Source organism: Tupaia chinensis, unplaced genomic scaffold (genome assembly GCF_000334495.1).
Source record: "Tupaia chinensis unplaced genomic scaffold, TupChi_1.0 Scaffold000532_1, whole genome shotgun sequence".
Taxonomy (NCBI): Eukaryota; Metazoa; Chordata; class Mammalia; order Scandentia; family Tupaiidae; genus Tupaia; species Tupaia belangeri.
In genome coordinates, this window is record NW_006160045.1 from 1,726,256 (window position 1) to 1,749,697 (window position 23,442).

Here is a 23,442-nt window from a genome sequence, read left to right on the forward strand (position 1 = left end):
CCTCCCCGCCCCCCCCCCCCCCCCACCCCCCCCCCCACAAGGAAGTATAAACAAGTCTTACCGGGATCTTGTTTGGGAACTTTGCCCGGATTCCAGCAACTTCCTCTTGCCTGGTTGCTGTGAATATTTCAAATGCAAAAGAATAAGTCCACAGTGAGAAGGCTCCATCCTCCCTCTCTTTCTCAAGTAAACCAGAAGCTATGCTGAGAACTTTACCTAAACTTTTCCTCTGCTTGAAAGGTCTGAGGCTGGGGATTTTCTGTGGAGGTGGCATTTTACTCAACAGCAGTGTCTGTCTTTAAAAAAGAGAGGGAAGGAAAAGGGGGGGGGCAGAAAACTCTCACAATCAGGACCTAACTCATTCCTCTAGCTGCTTTTAAGCTGCCTGCAGGAGCCTCAGGGAGGCCCTTATGTAGGGCTGGGTGACATCAAGCCTCCCTAGTCCTCCCCCAAATCCCACGCCCTCCCCTCCAACCCACTCCCTCCGCCCGGGCAGCAGGAGGTCAGCTCTGAGGATAGAATGGAATAGCCACCTGCATTTTGGTCAGAGAAGTTTTTTTTCATACTCAGTTAAAGATGTTTCTTTGCTAAGGAAATCAGAGCTCATAATGTCTTTGGCTACATCCAGCTTGGGTCTGGGCTGAGGACTCTGGAGAGGCGCAACCGCTTATGCTAGGGACATTTTCGTACCTCAGTAATGACCCATTTTGAGGGATGTCCAAGATGGAACTCCTCACCCTGGAATGTGCTTCAGAATTCTCATAAAGTGCTTGCCATTCTCCAAAGAAAGCAAGCTATACTCAGAAAGGTTAAGTGTTTTTGGGACCAGCAGTTAGCATAATGGCTATGTCGCTGGACTCCCATGTAGTCGACTAGTGGTTCGAGTCCCAGACCGGGTGTCTTAAACTCACGCCAGGCGCGTGTGTGTGTGTGCCCAAGATCCCAAGAGGAGAATGGAGGAGAAGGGATCGTGGCATGGCCATCCCCCCGGGGGGTGATTTCTCGCTTTCTGTCTCTCTGTCTCTCTCTGTCTGGCAAGCGCACGCACCTTATAGCAAAAACCTCTCCAAAAATAAAAAGAAAGGTTAAGTGTTTTGTCCAAGGTCACACAGCCAGTAGAAGAGGCAGCTGAGATTAAAACACAGATGTGTTACAAGGTAGCATAACACTCCAGTGTGTATATATATATATATATATATGTAAATATATATATATATATATTTTAGAGAGAGGGTTTTGCTATAGGGTGTATGTGCTCGCCAGAAAGAGAGAGAGAAAAAGTGAGAAATCACCCCCCAGGGGGGATGGCCATGCCACAATCCCTTCTCCTCCATTCTCCTCTTGGGATCTTGGGCACGCACCCACACGCACTTAGTGTGAGTTTTAAGCCACCGGGTCTGAGACTCGAACCGTGGTCAATTACATGGGAGCCCAGCGACATAGCCATCACGCCAACTGCTGGTCCCAGTGTATTGTCATTTTATTATTTCAGCATTAAAGGAGTGAAGGAAGGACACCTACCCTCAAGGACTATTTCTTTCTTTTTTTTTTGGAGAGGTTTTTACTATAGGGCATATGTGCTCACCAGAAAGACAGAGAGAGACAGAGAGATAGAAAGCGAGAAATCACCCCCAGGGGGGATGGCCATGCCACAATCCCTTCTCCTCCATTCTCCTCTCAGGATCTTGGGCACACACGCATGCACACACGCCTGGCGTGAGTTTAAGCCACCGGGTCCGGGACTCGAACCGTGGTCGACTACGTGGGAGTCCAGCAACATAGCCATTACGCTAACTGCTGGTCCACCCCCCCCCCAAAGGACTCTTTCTAAAAGAAGGCCCTAGAAGGTAATTTGGCCAGTAAAATGCAAAACTCTCCTAGTTCCCAGATTTCAGAGGCGGTTTCTGGATACTTATGGCCATCCAGGTAGCCCTTCGGACTTTGAATGAGCCAAAGGTTCGTGTTTCCTTGATGTTTAGCAGTCTGTGCTTTGATGTCTGAGCAGTCACTCAGCAGTGAAGAGTCTGAATGAATGGAGAGTAGCATAAGGAAGGAGATAGTACCTTTACCAATCTGCTGGGTGAGTTGGAGGATTTGGCTCTCAGGGCTGACCTAAAGTGATGACGGATAGGTACCAGGTGATGGTATAACTGAAAAGAAGTGGCTAGCTCCTCTCTTCAAAACAGGAGCAATCCCTCAGCTGTGTAGGATAGTAAGAAACAGGTGTGCAGTGCTCTGTGGTCAAGCAGCTTTCAAATCCACGATCTCATTGAAACCTTTCCAGGTGCCTTGCAGGTCAGAGGAGCAGGCGCAATGTGCACTTGGCAGAGGTCAAGGCCACTTGGCCAGAGTACATGGAGGAGGGATCCAACTCAGATTCCCAGGGGCAGGCTCAGACCCCAAGACTAGACAAAACTGGTTCCAGGACTCCTCTTGCCACCGATTCACCTTAATTTCTTAGTTTGGATAAATGACTTCACTTTACTTGGTGTAGTTTTTGATGCTTGTGTTAATCCTAACTCAAAGCATGTATGTGAGGCTTAACAAACTGGTTTACCTAAAGCAGCGTAGAGCCTGGCCCAAAATTGATCCTTGGTACACATGTTGTTCCCCCAAGTCATACGTATAGCCCTGCAATTCTAGGAAATGTAACGTGAATTCAGGTTTGAGTAGAAGAAAAGGCACTGAGGTGGGGCCAAAAAAAAGTGAACCCCAGCTGCAGCTCTTTGTTGATCTTCATAAGGGCCTTTGAGATGAACCCTCACTGCCCTGCATTGGTCTTTCTCAGCTGGGATGTGGGGATTATCATCTTGACTGGGCAGCCTCCTCAGGATTAAAGGTACTAAGGGGGGTAACAGAATAGAGGACAAGAAAAAGAAAAGTCTTAATCACCGCAGAATGCATCACCACTCAGGCAGAGGAATGGGCTAGACTATTTCCTCCTTTTATTTATTTATTTTTTTGAGAATTTTTTAAAAAGTTTTAATTTTATTTATTTATTTATTTTTGCTATAGGGTGCATGTGCCTGCCAGAAAGACAAAGAGAGACAGAGAGACAGAAAGCGAGAAATCACTCCCCAGGGCGGGTGGCCATACCACAATCACTTCTCCTCCATTCTCATCCCTCTTGGGATCTTTTTTTTTGGAGAGGTTTTTTTTGTTTTTTTTTTTTTTTTTTTTTTTCCGCTATAGGGCGTGTGCACTTGCCAGACAGACAGAGAGAGAGACATAGAGACAGAAAGTGAGAAATCACTCTGCAATCCCTTCTCCTCCATTCTCTTCTTGGGATCTTGGGCACGCACACACACACGCCCGGAGAGAGTTTTAAGTCACTGAATTCGGGACGCAAACCACGGTCGACTACGTGGGAGTCCAGCGACATAGCCATTATGCTAACTGCTGGTTCCCCCTCTTGGGATCTTGGGCACACATGCACACGTGCCTGATGTGAGTTAAAGCCAGAGGGTCCAGGACTCAAATTACAGTAGACTACGTGGGACTCTAGGGATGTAACCATCACTCCATCTGTTGGCCCCAATAGTCAACTCTTGACACTACCAGGTGTGTGACTGTTAAGGAAAGAACTTTGGAAATGAACTTGGGCTCTTACTTTTCCTTACTAGAAAGTTAACCTCTTATTTACTTCTACTTATTTTTAATTGCCAGAGGACACATGCATTAGCCTGAGGGAGACAGGGAGACAGAGAAAGCACCTCCCTTCATGGAGCGTTGTAATGCCATGATCTCTTTTTCTCAACTTCTCCACCCTCTTGGGATTTGGGGCATGCATGCACACATGCCCAGTGAGTTTTTCAAGTCTCCGGAGCTGGGATCCAAAATATGGTTAGGTATGTGGGATCCAATTCCCTTAACTGCTAGGCTATTGTGCTGGCCCAAAAGTGAGCCTTTTTGAAACTCTTCACTGGCAAAATAGATACGCATTCACTTGTCTCATAGAGTTGCATGGAAATTAAATGTAGAAATCTATGTGATACACATATGTGAGATGATGTAGTCCAGCTCATGTGAGTTTCCTCGCACTACTTGTGCCCAGCATAGCCGAGAGCCTCTGAGCTCACTGCCTCTCCACTCCTTCAACTCCCACAGTCAGGAGTCTGTGCCAGTGTGAGTACAGAGCTCTTGAGAGGTCTGCAGTAATTCACACAAGCACCTCTTTATGTTTTTTTTTTTTTTTTAAGAATTATTTTATTTAACTTTATCCACTTATTTAATTTGACCAGAGAGGGATGAGAGAGAGAAAGTGAGAAAGCAAGTCACCAGGTCTGGGACTCAAACTGCAATTGGCCATGTGGGAGTCTAGCGCCCTTAACCAGCAGGCCACCTTCTAGCCAGTTTTTGTTTATTTTTTTAGTCCTTATTTGATCTTTGATTCTTCAACATTTAGAATCATCCATTTTGCCTGAAAACTCCTCTTTCAAATGCCAAGATACTGCATTCTTCAGATTCTTTCCCCTTCTCTCATCTCAGCCCCAGCTACCTCTTATTTGCAAAGCACTTCTTTGTAAGGCTCTCAGGACACTCAGCTTCAAAGCTGGATACAGAGTCTTTGATATATGTGATCAAGACATTTCCCTCATTCTCATGAATGTGAAAATGCTCACACGACTTTTCTACATTCTTATCTGTAGCATATTATGTTCCACCATGGTCCTCTTCTTGCTTCCTGAGGAGTTTTCTAAAATGACTGTTTCTCTCATGTGATTATAAGTGGACCTGACTCTTGGCGAGTGTGGCTATTTAGGGCTTAGGGAGTGACTAACATTGTGTTCCCTGTGGTTAGAGTCATTCATCTTTCCTGGCTACAAGTTCTGATTACAGTGGGGAAACAAATTTGGGAACTTGAAGCAATATAGAAGAGTGTCTTCTCGGGCTGGTGGGGGAGATGTGGCAGAGGGACATGCCTGCTGCTGCTGCAGAGAAACCCAGAGTCATCCTGCCTATGTATGGCTCATTCACGATGGGAAGGTGATAATCAATAGCTCTAGTTGAAATTCAAACTTGATTGTTTTCCTTTTTTTTTTTTTTTTTTGAGGGGTTTTTGCCAAGGGGGGCATGAACTTGCCAGAAAAGACAGAGAAAGAGCAGAAAGCAAGAAATCACCCCCCAGGGGAATGAATGGCCATGCCATCATCCCTTCTCCATTCTCCTCTCAGAATCTTGGGCACGCACACACACATGCCCAGTGTGAGTTTAAGCCACTGGATCCGGAACTTGAAAAGGAAAGTGAGAAAGCAAGCCATCAGGTCTGGGACTTGAACCACGGTCAACCATATGATAATCCAGCACCCCTAATCACCACGTCACCTGCTGGCCCCTGAAATGGTTTTAATATTGGCAACTTTTTAAAAAAGATTATTTATTTATTATTATTTTAAATTTGACCAGAAAGAGAGTAAGAGAGTGAGAGAGAGAGAGAGAAAGTCTGAAATCAAGCTGCCAGGTCTGGGACTTGCGTTTGGCCATGTGGAAGTCCAGAGCCTTAACCACCACACCACCCTCTGGCCGCAATGCTGGCATTTTTGCTAACCTGTCCAAGAACAAGAGAAGCACAAAAGAGCTATTAAGTGACTGAGGGCAAGACCTTATCTTTCTGTGCTTCCGCACTAGCTAGCAGAGGCTGGCGTGGAGCACGTGCTCTATGAAAGTTAACTGGATTAATCTGCTTGCAGATTGCTAGCATGAAAAGTGCCTTTTTTTTTTTTTTTTTAAAGTGGTTTTGACTGAACCTCTGCAGGCAATAAGGGGAGACTTGTACCCAGACTGGAGTATGTATCGATTACACTCAACTGCGACCCCTTGGAGTGGAGAAATGAGACCAGTGTTGTCTATTTGACACTGAGTGGTCTCCTTCAGGACTGTGCTATTTCAGAGCCTTAGCTTTGATCTCTGGTGCTCAGTGACTGCACATTTGGCAACAAGTTGGGGTAACCAGATCACATCTGGTTGGGGTCTGTACTGCTGGGCCCACTCAAAGCTGGCAGTGTTTGATGTCTTCTAGAATATGTGTTGAAGAAGTTATTTCCAAGTGTAGAATACCTTGTCTTCTGCTTTTTTTTTTTTTTCTTTTTTCTTTCTGGAGAGGTTTTTGCTATAGGGTGTGTGTGCTCACCAGAAAGACAGAGAGAGACAGAGAGACAGAAAGTAAGAAATAAGCCCCCAAAGGGGATGGCCACGCCACAATCCCTTCTCCATTCTCTTCTCAGGATCTTGGGCATGCATGCACATGTGCCAGGTGCAAGTTTAAGCCACTGGGTCCAGGACTCAAACTGCTGTTGACTCCATGGGAGTCCAGTGATGTAGCCATTACTCCGTCTGCTGGTCCCTCCTCTTTAATTCTCAAACCACCAGTACACTTCCTTCTACCATTCACTACCCATTTCACTAATACTCACACTTGGCAACAAGTTGGGGTAACCAGATCACATCTGGTTGGGGTCTGTACTGCTGGGCCCACTCAAAGCTGGCAGTGTTTGATGTCTTCTAGAATATGTGTTGAAGAAGTTATTTCCAAGTGTAGAATACCTTGTCTTCTGCTTTTTTTTTTTTTCTTTTTTCTTTCTGGAGAGGTTTTTGCTATAGGGTGTGTGTGCTCACCAGAAAGACAGAGAGAGACAGAGAGACAGAAAGTAAGAAATAAGCCCCCAAAGGGGATGGCCACGCCACAATCCCTTCTCCATTCTCTTCTCAGGATCTTGGGCATGCATGCACATGTGCCAGGTGCAAGTTTAAGCCACTGGGTCCAGGACTCAAACTGCTGTTGACTCCATGGGAGTCCAGTGATGTAGCCATTACTCCGTCTGCTGGTCCCTCCTCTTTAATTCTCAAACCACCAGTACACTTCCTTCTACCATTCACTACCCATTTCACTAATACTCACACTGCTGCAGAATAAGAGCTCCAGTCTTGGACAAGGGATTGGGGCATCTTAACTCAGCATCCAGCACAGTCTTCCTCTTGTCATCATCTTCACTCACTGAATTGTATCATATATAAATCATTGGGATGGGGTAGAAGCTAACATTTATGAAACATATACACATGTTAGGTGCTGGGATGATTAATCCATTTTCTGATTTGATCCTTCAGGGAAAAAATAATACCTGAAGCTCAGAGTTGAAGTAACTTGTTCAGAATTATTCAGCTGGTGAGATTTGAGTCTATGCCTCTATGCTACCCAACTCCATTATGATATGCTTTAAACTGTATGATTTTAAAAGTTAGCCTAAAATAGAATCATGACTATCATAGGGAAAACCTTTCCTGAAACATTCCCCCTACAACTCTAGGTTTAGGATTGTATGCACACAGAACCTCTATCCCATCTGCTGCAGGGATCCTTGGGTTCTAATCACAATGGACTACATTCCCGAGATTCTCGCAGAATACACACAGCCCAGCCCCAACTACATTTCTCCTATGTACAGCCCTCGGACATGAAGGCAAAGAAGCTCAGACTTTTGCTGAGCAGGTTGTTTCCAGATCCTTTGCTGCCAGTCCGAATGAGCTGTGGCCCTGCTTCACAAGTCCCACCCTGCTCCCCCAAACCCCTTCCCCCAGCATTCCTCTCCACTGCCAGAAAGCCTGCCTCCTCCCCTTTTGTGACTCAGTCTTGCATGCATCCATGTTTGCCCCCATGCTCCCATAACAACACCCAGGATGAGAAATGATGTGCTGTCATTGGGAGGCCTTCCAAGGCATACTAATCCTTTGGCTGAGGGAGAGCAGAAAGAGAAATCTAACGTAAAGGGCGATAAAGTCTGGAAACTGGATGGGGAAGGACTCCAGGCCTTCTTGGAATTAGCCCAAACAGAAGCATTAAGCTCCTTTTTTCAAGCATCAGAGACATTTCTTATTTTCAGCATCTGTTATGCTTAGCATCTGCCTGAGCCTGGAAGAAACGGGCCATTGGTCCCATTGTGTATTAGAAACCCATTTGTAGCATTTCTAGGGGTTGGAAGACGTGACAGTGGCCTGTGACGAAGGTCTGCCCTGAAGTCCTGAGAATTCATCTGGCCTGACTTTATCATGCAGTGTTAGTATAACCTGAGTCCGCTGTGTTTCAACTCCCTGCTTTTGGGGTGTTTCTCCTTGGCGTTGAACTTCAGTTTCCTGTGTAGACAATTATTTTGACTTCAAAACAATATTCATTTATTCTTTTGCTCCCCAAATATTTATTGGATATCTACCATGTAATAGGCACCCTAGTAGGTCCTTGGGTATAACAGAAAAATAAAAACAATGTCACCAACCTCAAGTAGGGAACCCACAGCTTAGAGGGTGATTAGGGGATCTGATCTGATGGATGTAGGAGAAGGTCAGACTTCCTGAAGAAATGATATTTGAAATTGTATTTGAGCGACCAGCAGATGGCATAATGGCTACATTGCTGGACTCCTATGTAGTCGACTGTGGTTTGAGTCATGGACTCGGTGGCTTAAATTCATGCCGGTGGAGTATGAGCTAAAATTCTTTGCTATGTAAAGTAAATGTTTGTGGGAAAATGTAAAATAAAAACAAGTTGTAATGAAAAAAATAAAAATAAAAAAATAAATTCATGCCGGGTGTGAGTGATGTGTGCCCAAGATCCCAAGAGGAGAATGGAGGAGAAAGGACTGTGGCATGGCCATCCCCCCTGGGGGGTGATTTCTTGCTTTCTGTCTCTGTGTCCTTCTGGCGAGTGCACGCGCCCTATAGCAAAAAACCTCAAAAAAAAAAATTGTATTTGAAAAATGAGGTGGTGTTAGTCAGGCAAAGCCAAGTAGTGGCAAGGGATGGGAGAGTAGGAAGTAGAGAAATGTTTGAGGCCAAGGGAACAGCATACTTAAAGAGGGTATGATGTGTTTAGGAAGTGAGAGAGGTCATCGTGGCTAGGAGCACTGAATAACAGGAGGAAGGTTGTGCAAACTGCGACTGAAGTGCATGGCTGCATCTCATGAGCCCTCAAGTGTGCAAGTCAATGCAGACCACGGGAATGACATAAGCAGAGTATAATGAATTGTATTTGCAGTTTGAAATAACTGTTCATCTTAGACTATGTATGAAGAATAGGCCTGGAGGCAGAGTTATTATAGTGATTTAGGAGGGAAAATAATCAAAGTTTGGCTTAAGAAGATTATGGTGCAGACTAAAAAATTAGGTTTTTTTTTTTTTTTTAGAGAGGTTTTATAGGGCACCTGCGCTTGCCAGAAAGACAGAGACAGAGACAGAAAGTGAGAAATCACCCCCCAGGGGGGATGGCCATGCCGCAATCCCTGCTCCTCCATTCTCCTGTCAGGATCTTGGGCACACATGTACACACACCTGGCATGAGTTTAAGTCACCGGTCTGGGACTCGAACCGCGGTGGACTATGTGGGAGTCTAGCAACATAGCCATTACTCCAACTGCTGGTCCCCAAAGTTAGATGTTTTAAGAAAGTCACTTAGAAAGGAAAATGGAGGAGACCAGCTCTGTGGCCTAATGACTAAGTGCTTCAAGTCTTGGATCCACATGCTTGCATGTGTGCCCAAAATCCTGGAAGGAGGGAGAGATGGAGGACAAAGGATTGTGGTATGACCATTTTCCATGTGAGTGCTTTCTCCTCTCTCCCTCTGTGTCTCACTGACAAGTGTACATGCCTTTTGCACCAAATAGACAAATAAAGGAAAATGAAGGAAACATAATTGTTACAAATTATGATTATATGGAAAGTGAAGTGTTAATAATGACTCAACATATATGACTTAAGCAACTGAATGAGCAGTGTTCTCATTGACTGAAATAGAAAACAAGAGTTAGATTGGGTGGATTTGAGGCTTTGGATATGTTGAGATTGGTCTTTGAGACATGCAACTGGAACCATCAAAGGGACAATTGTTATTTGGATTTGGGCAGAGAGATAAGTTTGAGGGTCCATACTGAAGAAGATTAAAGCCATGGTATGGTTGTGATGGCTAGGAGGAAAATGCAGAATAAGAAAAGAGGGGAACTAGAATTGAACCTAGAACAATCCAATGATCAAAGACAATGAAGAGGAGGATCAACCTAGCAATCAGACAGAAGTGAAGGGGTGAGATAAGGGTGCAACCAGAGACTGCGTTGTGATTTAAGCAAGATGTATGCTTCAGAAAAAGGATACTGCCGAGATGAGGAATGAAGGGAAATGCTTACTGGTTTTAGATGCATATAGGTCATTGGAGTCTTTAGAATTAGTTAACACAGTGAAGTGTTATTTTGCAGATTGAATAGGATAAACAATGACTTCTTAAATTTTGTTTATGTGTATATACAGATACCTTAAAGGCATCGGTAGTAACCCCATATACTATTACTTAACATTTTTCTTTAAATTGACTCAGTGTTTTTTAAAGAAGTATTTAATTTAAGTTTATTTATTTATTTATTTGTTTTTATTTTCCCAGAGAGGGACAGAGTGAGAGAGAGAAAATGAGAAAGCTAGGTCTGGGACTTGAACCACAGTTGGCCATGTGTCCTTAACCACCACACCAACTGCTAGCTCTGACTCAGTGTTTTTTTTAACATAGACATTATTTCAAAAGGTTATTTTGTATCATTGGTGGATCTAATATTGTTTACAGTAAATGGTAAATACTGTTTTTTAAAAAATTATATTCGTGATGGAGAGCATATGTACATGCACATGAGAATAAAGGGGGGGGGAGACACTTTTGAGATGAGAGAGAGAGAGGGACAGAACCCTCAAAAGGGACTTATCGCATTGTTATTCCCGTTCCCCCAGTCCTCCAGTTCATCAGGATCATGGGCATACATACATGTGCCCAGCATGTTTCAGGTCAACTGGGAGATCCAAAACAATGGTCCATCATATGGCTTCTAGCACTGTAGCTTATATGCTACTGATTGTACCACTGAAGCTGGGCCAAATGTTCTTTACAAAAAGACATCAGGGAACCAGCAGACGGCATAATGGTTACATTGATGGACTCCCACATGGTTGACTGTTGTTCAAGTCCTGGACGCAGTGAATTAAAACTCATGCTGGGTGCATGTGCATGCGTGCTCGAAATCCCGAGAAAAAAAATGGAGGAAAAGGGATCGTGGCATCGCCATACCCTCTGGCAGGAGATTTCTCGCTTTCTGTCTTTCTAGTGAATGCACGTGCCCTATAGCAAAGATCTTAAAAACAAACAAAAACCAGATATTTTGGGTATTGTAGGATACTAAAAACTGATGAGTTAAATAATTGGAACTTGAAACACACATAAAATTTGCCCAAGTATTAAGAAATTAGAAATTAACATAAAGGTGAATGTTGGGACCAGCAGTTGGTGTAATGGCATTGTCGCTGGATTCCCATGTAGTTGACCATGGTTTGAGTCCTGGACCCAGTGGCTTAAACTCATGCCGGGGGTGCATGCGTGCATACGTACGTGCCCAAGATCCTGAGAGGAGAATGGGGGAGAAGGGATTTGCGGTGTGGCCATCCCCCCTGGGGGGTGATTTTTTGCTTTCTGTTTCTCTGTCTCTCTGTCTTTCTGGTGAGTGCATGTGCCCTGTAGAAAAAAAAACTCTCCAAAAGAAAAAAGGTGAATGTTAAAGAGCAACAAAATGAAAAATTTTCATTTGAAATGCTAAAATGACAAAATATATTTTAAAAGTAGGGGGCTGATGGTACAGAGATAAAACTCAGTGCTCTGTGAGACTGACTCACATGGGAAGCAAGGTTCCAAGTTCATGTCCAGAGACCTCCCTGAGTATGCCAGACAAATGTGCCTATGATCTGGGGCTAGCGGTAGACCTTGTTAGAGGTACTCTCTGTCTCTTGCTCCTGGAAGAAATTAAAAAAAAAATTAAATCCAACAAGAAATACTTGTCATTAGCTATAACCCAAAGTGACATAGGTTAGTCATTTTCAGTAAAATGTGACATCCAGCAAATTGACCAAGATGTTCTCTGTGCAGCCTCGTGGTCTCATTTCTGAGTTGTGATTTGAGATATTAAGCATTTCCTTTGTACACTATGCCTCATGACTACTCACTGAATAGAGACACTTCATGAGTGTAATAGTGTATGGCCTAAAAATCTTTCCAACACATTATTTCAATTGATTGGCACAGAATTTTCGTGAGGTTGTGTTTTTAATCCTTAAACCAACTGGGCAGACATCTCAGAGATGAGCAATTTCCCTCAAGGTCCCCATCTTAGAATGTTAGAATATTAGAAACATCAAAAACTTACTTACATTGCAGCTTTAATAAAATGTGAATTTTCAGGGCCAGCAGATGGTCTTGTGGTTAAAGGCACTGGATTCCCACATGGCCGACTGTAGTTTGAGTCCCAGACCTGATGGCTTGCTTTCTTGTTTTCCCTTTCTCTCTCTGGTCAAATTAAAAAAAACAATACTAACTCATGGAAATAAATAAATTTTTTAAATGTGAATTTTCTAGCATTTGTGATTTAACTCTTTAGTATTTTAGCAAACTTGAAAGTTTGTATGCAGTAGAATTTGGGACTCTTCCCTGGGTTCTCCCCTGGCTATCACAGCATTTGTCATCTTTTTTTTCCTTTTTTTTTTGGATAGGTTTTTGCTACAGGGCACGTGCATTCGCCAGAAAGACAGAGAGAGACAGAGAGAGACAGAAAGTGAGAAATCACCCCCCAGGGGGGATGGCCATGCTGCAATCCCTTCTCCTCCATTCTCCTCTTGGGATCTTGGGAACTCACGCACACGCATCCGGCATGAGTTTAAGCCACTGGGTCCAGGACTTGAACCGCGATCAACCACATGGGAGTTCAGCAACATAGCCATTACGCCAAATGTTGGTCCCCAGATCCCAAATCTATACCTCCAGTTCAGGCCTCCCTTGTGTCCATTTGATAGTGTAACACCTGCAAGAAGTTGTATCTAGTAATAGTACGTACTAACTACAACCACTTGCCCAGTATTGGTATATCTAAATGCTTGTTTTCCCTTTACCCTCTACTGAGTCTACAGGCTCCAAGGATAGCAAAGGTGGGCATATGTTTCATTTCTGAATTCCCAGTCAATCCTCAGTGGAGCATTTTATGTTTGGTAGTTGCTGAATGTTCGTTGTCTTCAAGGTACATGGTATCTCTAGCTGGTCTAAATCCAGGGAAGAAAGAACTGAAATGGGTAACTTTGACCACTAGATGTCATACCATACTTGATGGTCAACAGAAAATTCCTTACCTGTTACTTCAAATCTCAGATGTTAGTTTGAGAACAAGTCTTCTGTTAATCAACCATTTAACACAAAGTACCAAGCAGGTCTTTCTTGATATTTGTGTTGACTTTTAATGACTCATTTAGATGGGAGGAATGTTTTGGGATAAAGGGCAAATAATTAGCAGTTGACTTTGGAATTTATCATGTAATAGCTTCCCAGGCTATTTGTCTTTTTTTGTTGTCTCTGGTTAATAATTCATATTGCTAAGTACTTTGCAAGATGAATTAGGTGAAGAGAGAGAAGGAGCTAGCTTGAAATGAACAATTGTATTAAGTAAAATTTTGATGCCATGCTCAGGCCTAGCCTGTCAGTGGATTCTCCTTGCTTTTAGAAGGAGCGTTAAGATGAATGTGGCCTACCTGGCCTTGCCCGTGTGGACACATGCCACACTTGCCTATTTCAATACTCAGATAGCACACCTCCAGTTGCTTGGGTCTTACCTGCCAAGCTCAGACTCTTCCTTCCACCTCTTTACCTAAGCATAGCCTAAGATTCCCTCAGGTCTCAGTTTAAGAGCCACTCTTGAAGGAAGATTTCTATGACCTTTCACTGCATTAGTGTCCCATGGCTGCTGAAACAAGTTACCCCAGATTAGTGGTTTAAAATAATACATTTATTTATTTATTGAGAAGTTTTTGCTATAGGGTGCTTGTGCTCACCAGAAAGACAGAGAGACAGAGAGACAGAAAGTGAGAAATCACCCCCCAGGGGGGATGGCCACAACACAATCCCTTCTCCTTCATTCTCCTCTCAGGATCTTGGGCACGCACGCACATGAGTTAAGCCACTGGGTTGAGGACTCGAAGCACGGTCGACTACATGGGAGTCCAGCGACATAGGCATTACGCCAACTGCTGGTATCACTGGTTTAAAATAATACATTTAATTTTCTTATGTTTCTGGAGGTTGGAAGTATGGATGGGTTAAATAAATCAGGCTAAAATGAAGGTGGCAGCAAGCCCGCTTCCTTTCTGGAGACTCCAGGGCAAAATCCATCCCCTTGCCTTTTCCAGTCTCTAGGGCCTGCCCACATTCCTGGGTTCGTGGCTCCATTCCATCTTCAAGACCAGGAGTCATATCACTCCAGTCTTTGACTTCTTCTGTGATCTCATTTTCTTCCCTAACTCTCGACCCCTCCCCATTTAAAGAGCCCTGTGGCTACACTGAGTCCACCCAGTTAATCCAGGACCATTTCCATATTTTAAAGTTAGCAGATCAGCATCTTTAATTCCATCTAAAGCTAGATTCTCAACTTAGAAATAAAGATGTGGATGTATTTGGGGGACTTTATTCTTTCTGCATAGCTACCTAGATTGACACCTGACGTGAAGCTCTTACAACTACTTGTTATAGTCAATTTTTGCGTTTGGTTTTTGTGTGAATAATGGTGTTCAGGCTCTCCCTTCCAAGCCTGTGTGCTCCACAAGGTTGAAAATTCTATTTTTCCTCCAGATCATATCTCTACCCTTTAGTTCTTTGCTTAAACAAATAGTCAAATATGGGACTAACCAGTGGGAGAGAGATGTTGGTAGCAGTGCAGGTCTTTTTAAAATTTTTATTTCTTCCATGATTGAGAGAGATAGCACCCCCAGCAGTGTTTTGATACTGCAATTCACCCCCATGCAGCCCTGGACCATGGGCAAGCACATACCCAGTGAACTTGGGGAGGTGTCCAGGCATGAACCTAGAACCTTTCCATGTGGGTCAGGCTCATAGAACATCGTGTTTTGCTACAATGCCATCACCTGGCCCTGCATTCTTAAACAAATAGAACAAAAAAAGTAAAAATCTAGTTTATCTAGTTTATTTCCTCTCAGAACTCCTTGAAGAGTTGGGTGATTTTTTCTTCACAATTCTCTGTCAGTCTTAGTTGCTGTCTCCTCTGTTGTCAAACAGAAGTCATACCGGCCTGGGTATCAGCACTGGCACCTTTATCTCTTATCTTCATAATCTTGATCAGTAACTTAATCTTTGTGTTTCTTCATTTTCTTATCCACAGTATGGGAAAAATAATGTTTAATGGAATTACTAATGAGGACCAAATGAGCTATTAATGTGTAAATTGCATAGCAGCAGACAGGTGCATAGCAAATGCTAACATCCGTCAATAAATGTAATGTCCTTCTCCTGGATAATGCAGATGTCCCCGACAGTTTTTCAACTTACTTTTTTTTTTTTTTTTAATTTGCTAGGGGGCACATGTGTGTAAAGGAGACAGAAAGAGTGGGAAAATGAGAATTCACCCCCAGGGGGAATGGCCATGCTCCAATCCCTTCTTCTCTATTCTTTCGGGATTTGGGCCATGCACTCAACATGTGCCTGTGTGTTTTTCAAGCCACCAGGTCTGGGACTCGAACTGTGCAGTTGGCCATGTGAGATCTAGCTGCCTTAACCACTACACTATCAGCTGGCCCCTATACTTATGATTCTTTAAGACAGTATGAAGGCAATACATATTCTGTGGAAATTACACTTTGCCCATATAACTATGTTTTTTATTTTCAGTACAGTTTTCAATACATTACATGAGTTATTCAATGCATTATTAGAAAATAGGCTCGTTGTTAGATGATTTTGCTTAACTATAGGTTAAGTATTCTGAGTTTAAGGTAGGTTTGATTAAGCTATGATGTTTGGTAGGTTTAGGTATATTACACACATTTCTGACGTAATATTTTCCACTTATGATGGGGTTTATTGGACATAACCCAATCATAAGTTGAGGACTATATATTATTTGTCTTTTTATTTGCAAGTTCAAGGATTTTGATTTTAGGATAGGCTGTGGAAGTGTTGACTGAATGAAAGAAGTCTCAAAAATAGTAATTGGGAATATCTAGGAATTTGAGTTAAGTGAGAAAAGGAGGAAGGAGTTAATTCTTCATGCATAGGATTCTGGGTCCCCAAACAAGAAAGTAACAGCGTGTCACAGAGCACTGAGAGGTGCTAGCTGCCCTTGGCGAGCGTGCGTCACCCATCTTGCCTTAAACGCCCACACAGTCCCTGTTAATAGGGAGCTTAGGTTTCTCTGGCTGTGTCCATTTCTTACAGGCAGCATTGTGGATGCTGTCAACTCCCTAAGCCCAGGCTTTCAGAGCCCATTAGCGAGAAATGCACAGGGAGCCTTTCATTTCAGACTAAAGAAAATACTTTTCCATTGTGAGAGCTAAGTAGGGTCACCACTGAGGTGGCTTTTGACCCAAAGCATATGCACAGACCCTTTCTATCTGGCCCAGACACCCCCAGGGAGTACACCATTTTATACTCTGAGCTAATAGATCAAAGCCTGAACAGTTCATTCTTCTGTGAAGTGCAGGAACTCTCTGATATTTCATCAGACTTTTCCTTCATATGTGGTTGGAAGTCTTGCAGAATATGACTGATTATTTCAATAAATAAGACTAGACTAAATTCACATGCCACTCAGTGGATGTTAAACAATTCTATCATGTAACCAAGGCTTAAAAATAACTTCTGTGACTTTTTTTTTTCTTTCTTTTTAAAAGCAATATATGCTTAATGTAAAAATGTTAGAAATAACTACTAAAGCTACTATCCGGACCACACCAGCATTTTGGTGTATAACATTTTGCCTCTGCATAGCGTTGTCTATTTTGTTGTAACAAAACCAAGATCACAAGGCATAAATTACATTTAATTTCCTTTTGTTTCCTGACAAGCACTATACTATGAGCATGTTTGTTTCTTTTTCATTTTATTTTTTCTATAATTTTTTTTAAACATCTCTTTTAGAGGTGGCTTAGAGATAATGGTTTATTTAACCAGAGCGCTATGATTACAGTGGGTTTTTAAAAAAATTTCTTAATATATACACTATATATTGGTTCAAAGATATTACTATACATATTATCAACAGATAATTTTCCATTTTTGTGTCCCTTAAATGTTTTGCTTCTTGATGTAAAACAACACTGATGAACATTTTATAGGTAAATCTTTACTGATGATCAAACTAATTTCCATAAGATAAATTCCTATAACTGAGTCACTAGGTAAAAGGGTATTCGGATGTTAAAAGTTATTCTTGTAGAGCTGACTCAGAAATGTCACCTCGACATACACTTCGGCAATGGTTGGCCTGCAAAATTACTAATGCTGATTTTGGCCGTTACATGTTAAATTTTTTTGAGACTTGAAAGGGCCTCAGAGAATCATCCATTATAGACTCTTCATGTTGAAGTGTACATTTGGCACCAGTGAGAGGAAGGCGATGGAACTAACATTTATTGAGTGATTGCCATATTCTGTCTATCTAGGAACTATCTTTCTTTTTTTGAGAGGTTTTTGCTACAGGGCATGTGCGCTAGCCAGAAAGACAGAGAGAGACAGAGACAGAAAGCGAGGAATCATTCCACCAAGGGGGGATAGCCACGCTGCAATCCTTTCTCCTCCATTCTTCTTTTGGGACCTTGGGGATACATACACACACACCTGGTGTAAAGTTTAAGCCAATGGGTCCAGGACTCAAACTGTGGTTGACTACATGGGAGTCCAGCAACATAGCCATTACTCCAACTGCTGGTCCCATATCTAGGAACTTTCATAACATGATCTCATTTAATCTTTGCATCACTTCTAGAAGAAGTTATCATTTTTATTTTATAGACGAATAAACCAAAGCTCATAGAAATTAAGGGGTGTGCACAAAACCTACCCACCATAGATAGTGGAGAAGCAAGCATTGAACTTTGGTTACCTGCAAGATGACTTAGTCTTTTATTACTAATCGTAGTGCTTCTTTTTATATAGACTATTGTAGCAACAATACAACAGGCCCTTCAAGCCAATACAAAAGAACCCAGTGGCCTATCTGAGAGCATGCATGGATATGACTGGTAAAATGTTTTTAAAAAAATAGTAAAATCTTGGGCTAGACATGTAGTCTAGTGGTTAAGTGAATCAGGTCCCACATGGTCAATCACAGTGTGAATCCCAGCCCTGGATGATTTGAAAAACACAGCTAGGCACATGTTCATGTGTGCTTGAAATCCTGACAGGATGGAGAAATGGAAGAAAAGGGATTGCACTGTGACCAAGCCCTATTCTGGGTGTTCTCCTGCACGCTCTCTCTCTCTCTGGTGGGCACACACACACTCTGGCAGTAACAAAAACAGTAAAATCTATAATATTGCCATCATTGCATTTCAAGAGTAATGCTTTTCAATTTTTTTGATTCCCCAAAGCTTGAGAATATCGTTCAATTGTCGATGATAAAAGTAGACTTCTACCCATTTATTTATACTAGACTAAATCTAGAATATACTAAGTGAAAAATATAATAATGATAAACATTTAGAGAATGTAATGGGTTACTGTTTATCTTGAGACTTTGGAACTCACCCTCCAGTATTAACATAATCCGAATGTATTTTCTGGCAGTTGCCCTGGGGTGGGTGTGTCTCCCAGGACTATATCCTCTATGATCTTGGTCATATTTTTAGTCCTGTATTTTATACTGGCCAGTATTGCTTCATGTGTTATTTTGTGTTTAAGTCTTCAGTCTTTGAAAAACTCAGTGGGTGGTGGTGGTGGTGGGGGCAGCAGGTGGTGTAGTGGTTAAGGTGCTGGCCTCCTACATAACTGACTGCAGTTAGAGTCCCAGACCCAACGGCTTGAAATTCACAACAGGTGCTTGTGTGTACATGCCTAAAATCCTGAGAGTAGAATAGAGGAGAAGGAATTGTGAAGTGGTCATTCTCCCTGGGGGAGAGGGTGGTGGTGGGGGGCGGTGGTGACTTCTCATTTTCGGAAGTTTGAGGTGAAGATGAAAGTAGTCTTCTTATAGCCTGGGATCTGTTCTTGGCCACCTTGGGCTGGTTAGAATCTGTATGGAAAAGTACCTAGAGAGAGCAGGGCAAATGAGTAGGGCGGGAATGAGGAAAGCAGAGGAGAGAATCAAAGGAAGATCCCTGAGAAGCATCAACATTTTAACGAGAGTCACAGTAAGTTCAGCTTTCAGGGAAGCCTGGGAAGGAGAAGCCACCATGTTAGGAAGAAATCCAGGTGCTCGTAGTGTGTTGGAGACTAAGGAAAACCAAGAGAAAAGAGTGTTTCGAATGAGAGTAGTACGTTTTGTCAAATGCCATCAATAATTTAAGAAGATGAAGCTTTAAGGGGAGACATCTCGTGGAACAGATGCCAGCAATTTGGGTGGAGTAGCTAAGACTAGAAAGTGGATTGAGGAGCTAGTGGACACTAGGGAAGTATCCATTTAGAAATTCAGCTGGAAAATGAAGAAAAGTGCTAGAGCAATATATGGAGTTGAGGAATGGGATAAACCAATTTATTGAAATGCTGAAGGAGGAACTAGGAGCATAAAATGGATGAAGATAGATGAAAGAGGGGGTGATTTTATTTTTTCAGTTTGCAATAGAGTGTGTGCACTCTCCAGAGAGAGATGAAGAAAATGAGAGAGCCCTCCCTGGAGGAGGTGGCCACTACAATCCCTTCTCCTTTATTCTCAAGAGGGGGCGAAAAAGGAGGACAGACAGAATCTGGTGCATTAGTGGGGGATTGACCTAAGCTGGAGTGAGATAAAGAGATAGAGTGAGACTTTTGGGAGAATGGAAAAAAATGGCCTCTGTGGGGAATGGGCACAGTCTAACCACTACAGATCATTAAGGATGCAGCACTGCTCCTAATGCAGTATCATGAAGGGCACAGCAACTTGGTACCAAACCTTGTTTTGAGCCCATTTTTTTCTGGTGTATATCTCTGTCAGTTTGAGCCACTGTAACAATACCATCGACCAGGTGGTTTAAACCATAGACACTTTTCACAATTTGGGCGGCTTCAGGTGGAAGGTCAGGGTGCTAATATGGTCCAATCTTGGGGGTGGGAGGGGGGCTCTCTTCTTAATTATGTCCTCCTGTGGTCTTCCTTAGTGTGTGCAGAGAGAGAAAGAGAAAAAGAGTGAAAGAGAGAACAAGCTCCAGTCCCCGTCTCTTCTGGTAAGGACACTAATTCCATCACAGAGGTTCTCTCCTTCCACAGGCCTTCCCTCCAAATACCATCCCACTGTGGGTTAGGGTTTCAAAGTTAGAATTTTAGGGGGATAAAAACATGCAGTTCATAATACTATGATTGTTTATTTCATCAGTACTTTTAAAAGACGTTCTTAAAGAGCAGCAGGTTTGATTGGAGCTGGAGAAAGGAGCATGTGATAACTCAGAGCTGGGGGCACTTTACTCTGCCCAGTTGAGTGCTTGCCAAGATTCTCGTGGCTTCCCAGGGGACTTTGTTTTCATGGTCACCTCTGACTTTAGGCTCCTGCTTTCATGGAATTAGATTGTCTCAGCACATGCATTTGAGTGTAGATGATTTACTAAAAATTGATGGCAGCAGGGAGATTTATATCACAGCAGTACAGACAATTGAAAGATGTACTGTTAGCTGTTTTGTGTGTATGTGTGTGTGTTTTACTCTTAGTTTTGCTAAAAGATGCATGCCCTTACCAGAGGGAGAGAGAGGAAAAGTGAGAAATCATTCCCCTGGTGGGAGCAGGGAGTGGGTAAGGGGGGTGGATACGCTGCAATCCCTTCTCCTCCATTTTCCTTTTGGGATTTTGGGCATGCATGCACACACACCCAGCATGATTTTCAAGCTACCAGGTATGGAACTCAAACCACATAGTCAATCATATGGGATCCAGAGCCTTAACTTCCACGCCACCTGCTGGTCCTGCTGTTGGGTCATCAGAAAAGTCATGACATTTTTTTCCCTATGTTTTTCATAGGAAAATGCATCACGACTTTTCTGATGATCTAATATTTCTCTTCAGAGATCCATCAGACATTTCTGAAATCATGACTCTTGCCAGTTTGCGTAGTTTGGCCCTCCTTTCTCAGGTCTTCTCACTCACGAATTCCCACTCAGACCCCACAGCGAAGTGTTTAGTACTCTTTTCTGTTGCCTGGACTCCTGATGACTCACAACTGATCAGAATTTCACTCGTCTCCGTGCTGCTTATCAAGGCATTTTCCTAAACAAAGATGGTTCCCCTCCAGGAAAGTTCTGGATTCAACTACTAATGCAAGGAGACCTCAAAAGTTCGTGGAAAGTGGGAACCAGCAGTTAGCGTAATGGCTATGTCGCTGGACTCCCACGTGGTCGACCGCGGTTCGTGTCCCGGACCCGGTGGCTTAAAACTCACGCCAGGCGCGTGTGTGTGCGTGCCCAAGATCCCGAGAGGAGAATGGAGGAGAAAAGGATTGCGGCGTGACCATCCCCCCTGGGGGGTGATTTCTCGCTTTCTGTCTCTATGTCTCTCTCTGTCTGTCTGGCGAGCGCACGCGCCCTACAGTGAAAATCTCTCCAAAAAAAAGAAAAAAAAGAAAAAAAAAGTTCATGGAAAATGGAATTAGAACATAAGTTTATTTGGGTGCAGCCATATAGAAATTCATGGACAGTTTTTTTTTTAAATATAACATACATTTTCCATAAACTTTTTGAAAACCCCTTGTGCATTTATCATTCTGATGAATAGTTTTGAAAAAGATTAAATACTCTAGACCAGTAGTCCCCAGTCCCTGGGCCATGGGCTGCTGCTGGTCCATGGCCTGTTGGAGGCCAGGCTGCCAACTGGCACCAATCTCGGGGGGTGGGGGGCAGGGTGTCATCTAGTGGGGAATGGGTGGTGAGTGATCAAGTGAAACTTTGTCTGAGATTGCAGTCATTCCCACTGCTCACATTGCAATGAGGGTTGGTCAGTGGTGATGTTGGATTCTGATGGGATCTGGAACCCTATTGTGTGATTGACTCATATTTTATATATGTAACAGTGTGGTAGTGGTGGAAATGGGATGCACGGTGGATGTGGTCCACTGGTCATCCCAGGACCACCCCTCCCCACCATCTGTGGAGGGATTGTTTTCCACGAAGCCAGTCTCTACTGCTGTGAAGATTAGAGTTCATTGCTCTAGACTCTTTCTCATGCTGACTTAGCATCAACACATGCCCTAGTCTCATCCACCTGACAGCATGATCAAGAATTAAATGCACACACACACACACACCTACCATCTGTGTGGAGAATGTCACTCTTCTACCCTCTTCTGTATGAAAGTGAGTGCTTTTTTGTTGTTGTCAAATGGCTTTAAAATTTTTCTTTAGGGTTTTCTAATGTATTATCTCATTTGATTTTCACAAGAACTCGACCTAAGACAATGCTGACATTAATCTCTCTCTACAAATGAAATAACTGGGGCTCAAAAAGAGCTGACATGCCTTTTGGTACCCAGCTGGTAAGGTAGCCAGTGGAACTTCCAAGGTGAGTCTTGTACTCCCTGGCCCCTCCCCTTTTCACTGTAGCAGAATGCCTGTTTGGTTTTAGTCTATTTCACATTTCCAAATCATTTTCAATACAGTTGCTAGTTTTCATGGGATCATTACCTTTATATCCACTCTGTGATGCCTGACTTCTTAAACTGTACAACAGTATGGTTTGACATTTTGGATTTTCTAGATCTGCTATCTAAAATGCACAAACAGCCCACAAACAAGGTTTTCCCTTGTTTTTATCTTTTGTTTGTTTGTTTGTTCATTTATTTATTTATTTTGGAGGGATGATAATGTGGGGAGTAGGCAGGAGGCTCTTTTCCTCATTTCCATTTCCTAAATATTGGATTTTCAGGGGCATCATTGACCAACACTGGTAGAGTTTGGAATCTGTATTTCTCTAATCACAGGTTTTCTTTGCTGACTCACTCTGAGAAGGTACCACAAAGATTCTGTAGCATCATTTGCCCTCTACAGAGTGGAGACTCCAAGTATAGAAGCCAAGTACATTTAAACATTTGCCTGCCAGCCATAATGTATTGGCCTTTGTCTCATCCATCTTTGTTAGTGATCGGGCAAGACATCATAAATTGTTTCTGCTCTAGTATTTTTTTTTCTCTAAATACCATAATGAATATTGATGCAAGCAAGAGTTCAGTGAGTAGGTGGAATGGATGGTTATTAGGAGGAAAAAAAAAATCAATGTAGTATAACCTCAAGACTCAATTTGAATTCCACTTTGGGAAGCTGTTTTGTGGTTTGGAAAGAAATGAATTCAATACTAGCTGTTTGTGACTTGACAAGAAAAAAAGATCTGACAGTTCTGTGCAAAGGATGAAATCTCAGACAATGGAGGGTGGAAATATCAAGAGTTCAATCTCACTGAAGCCTGGATAGGGATGTGACAGCACTTGGGA

At 42.8% G+C, this 23,442-nt stretch overlaps 1 protein-coding gene across 2 annotated transcripts in view; it reads right to left on the bottom strand.

The window, feature by feature from the left end:
* Positions 1–410, bottom strand: part of MAP1LC3C (microtubule associated protein 1 light chain 3 gamma) — a 3,819-nt gene extending 3,409 nt beyond the window's left edge. The window contains exons 1-2 of one of the 2 annotated variants that reach the window (XM_006157203.2): positions 217–410; positions 62–117 (exon numbers count right to left, since the gene is read on the bottom strand). In XM_006157203.2, coding sequence (XP_006157265.1) covers positions 62–117; positions 217–274 — 114 coding nt within the window. In that variant the 5' untranslated portion in view covers positions 275–410. Of the gene's footprint in view, positions 1–61 lie in introns of both variants that reach the window. The other variant, XM_027775239.1, reaches the window with a different exon arrangement.
* Positions 411–23,442: the final 23,032 nt, after the last annotated feature.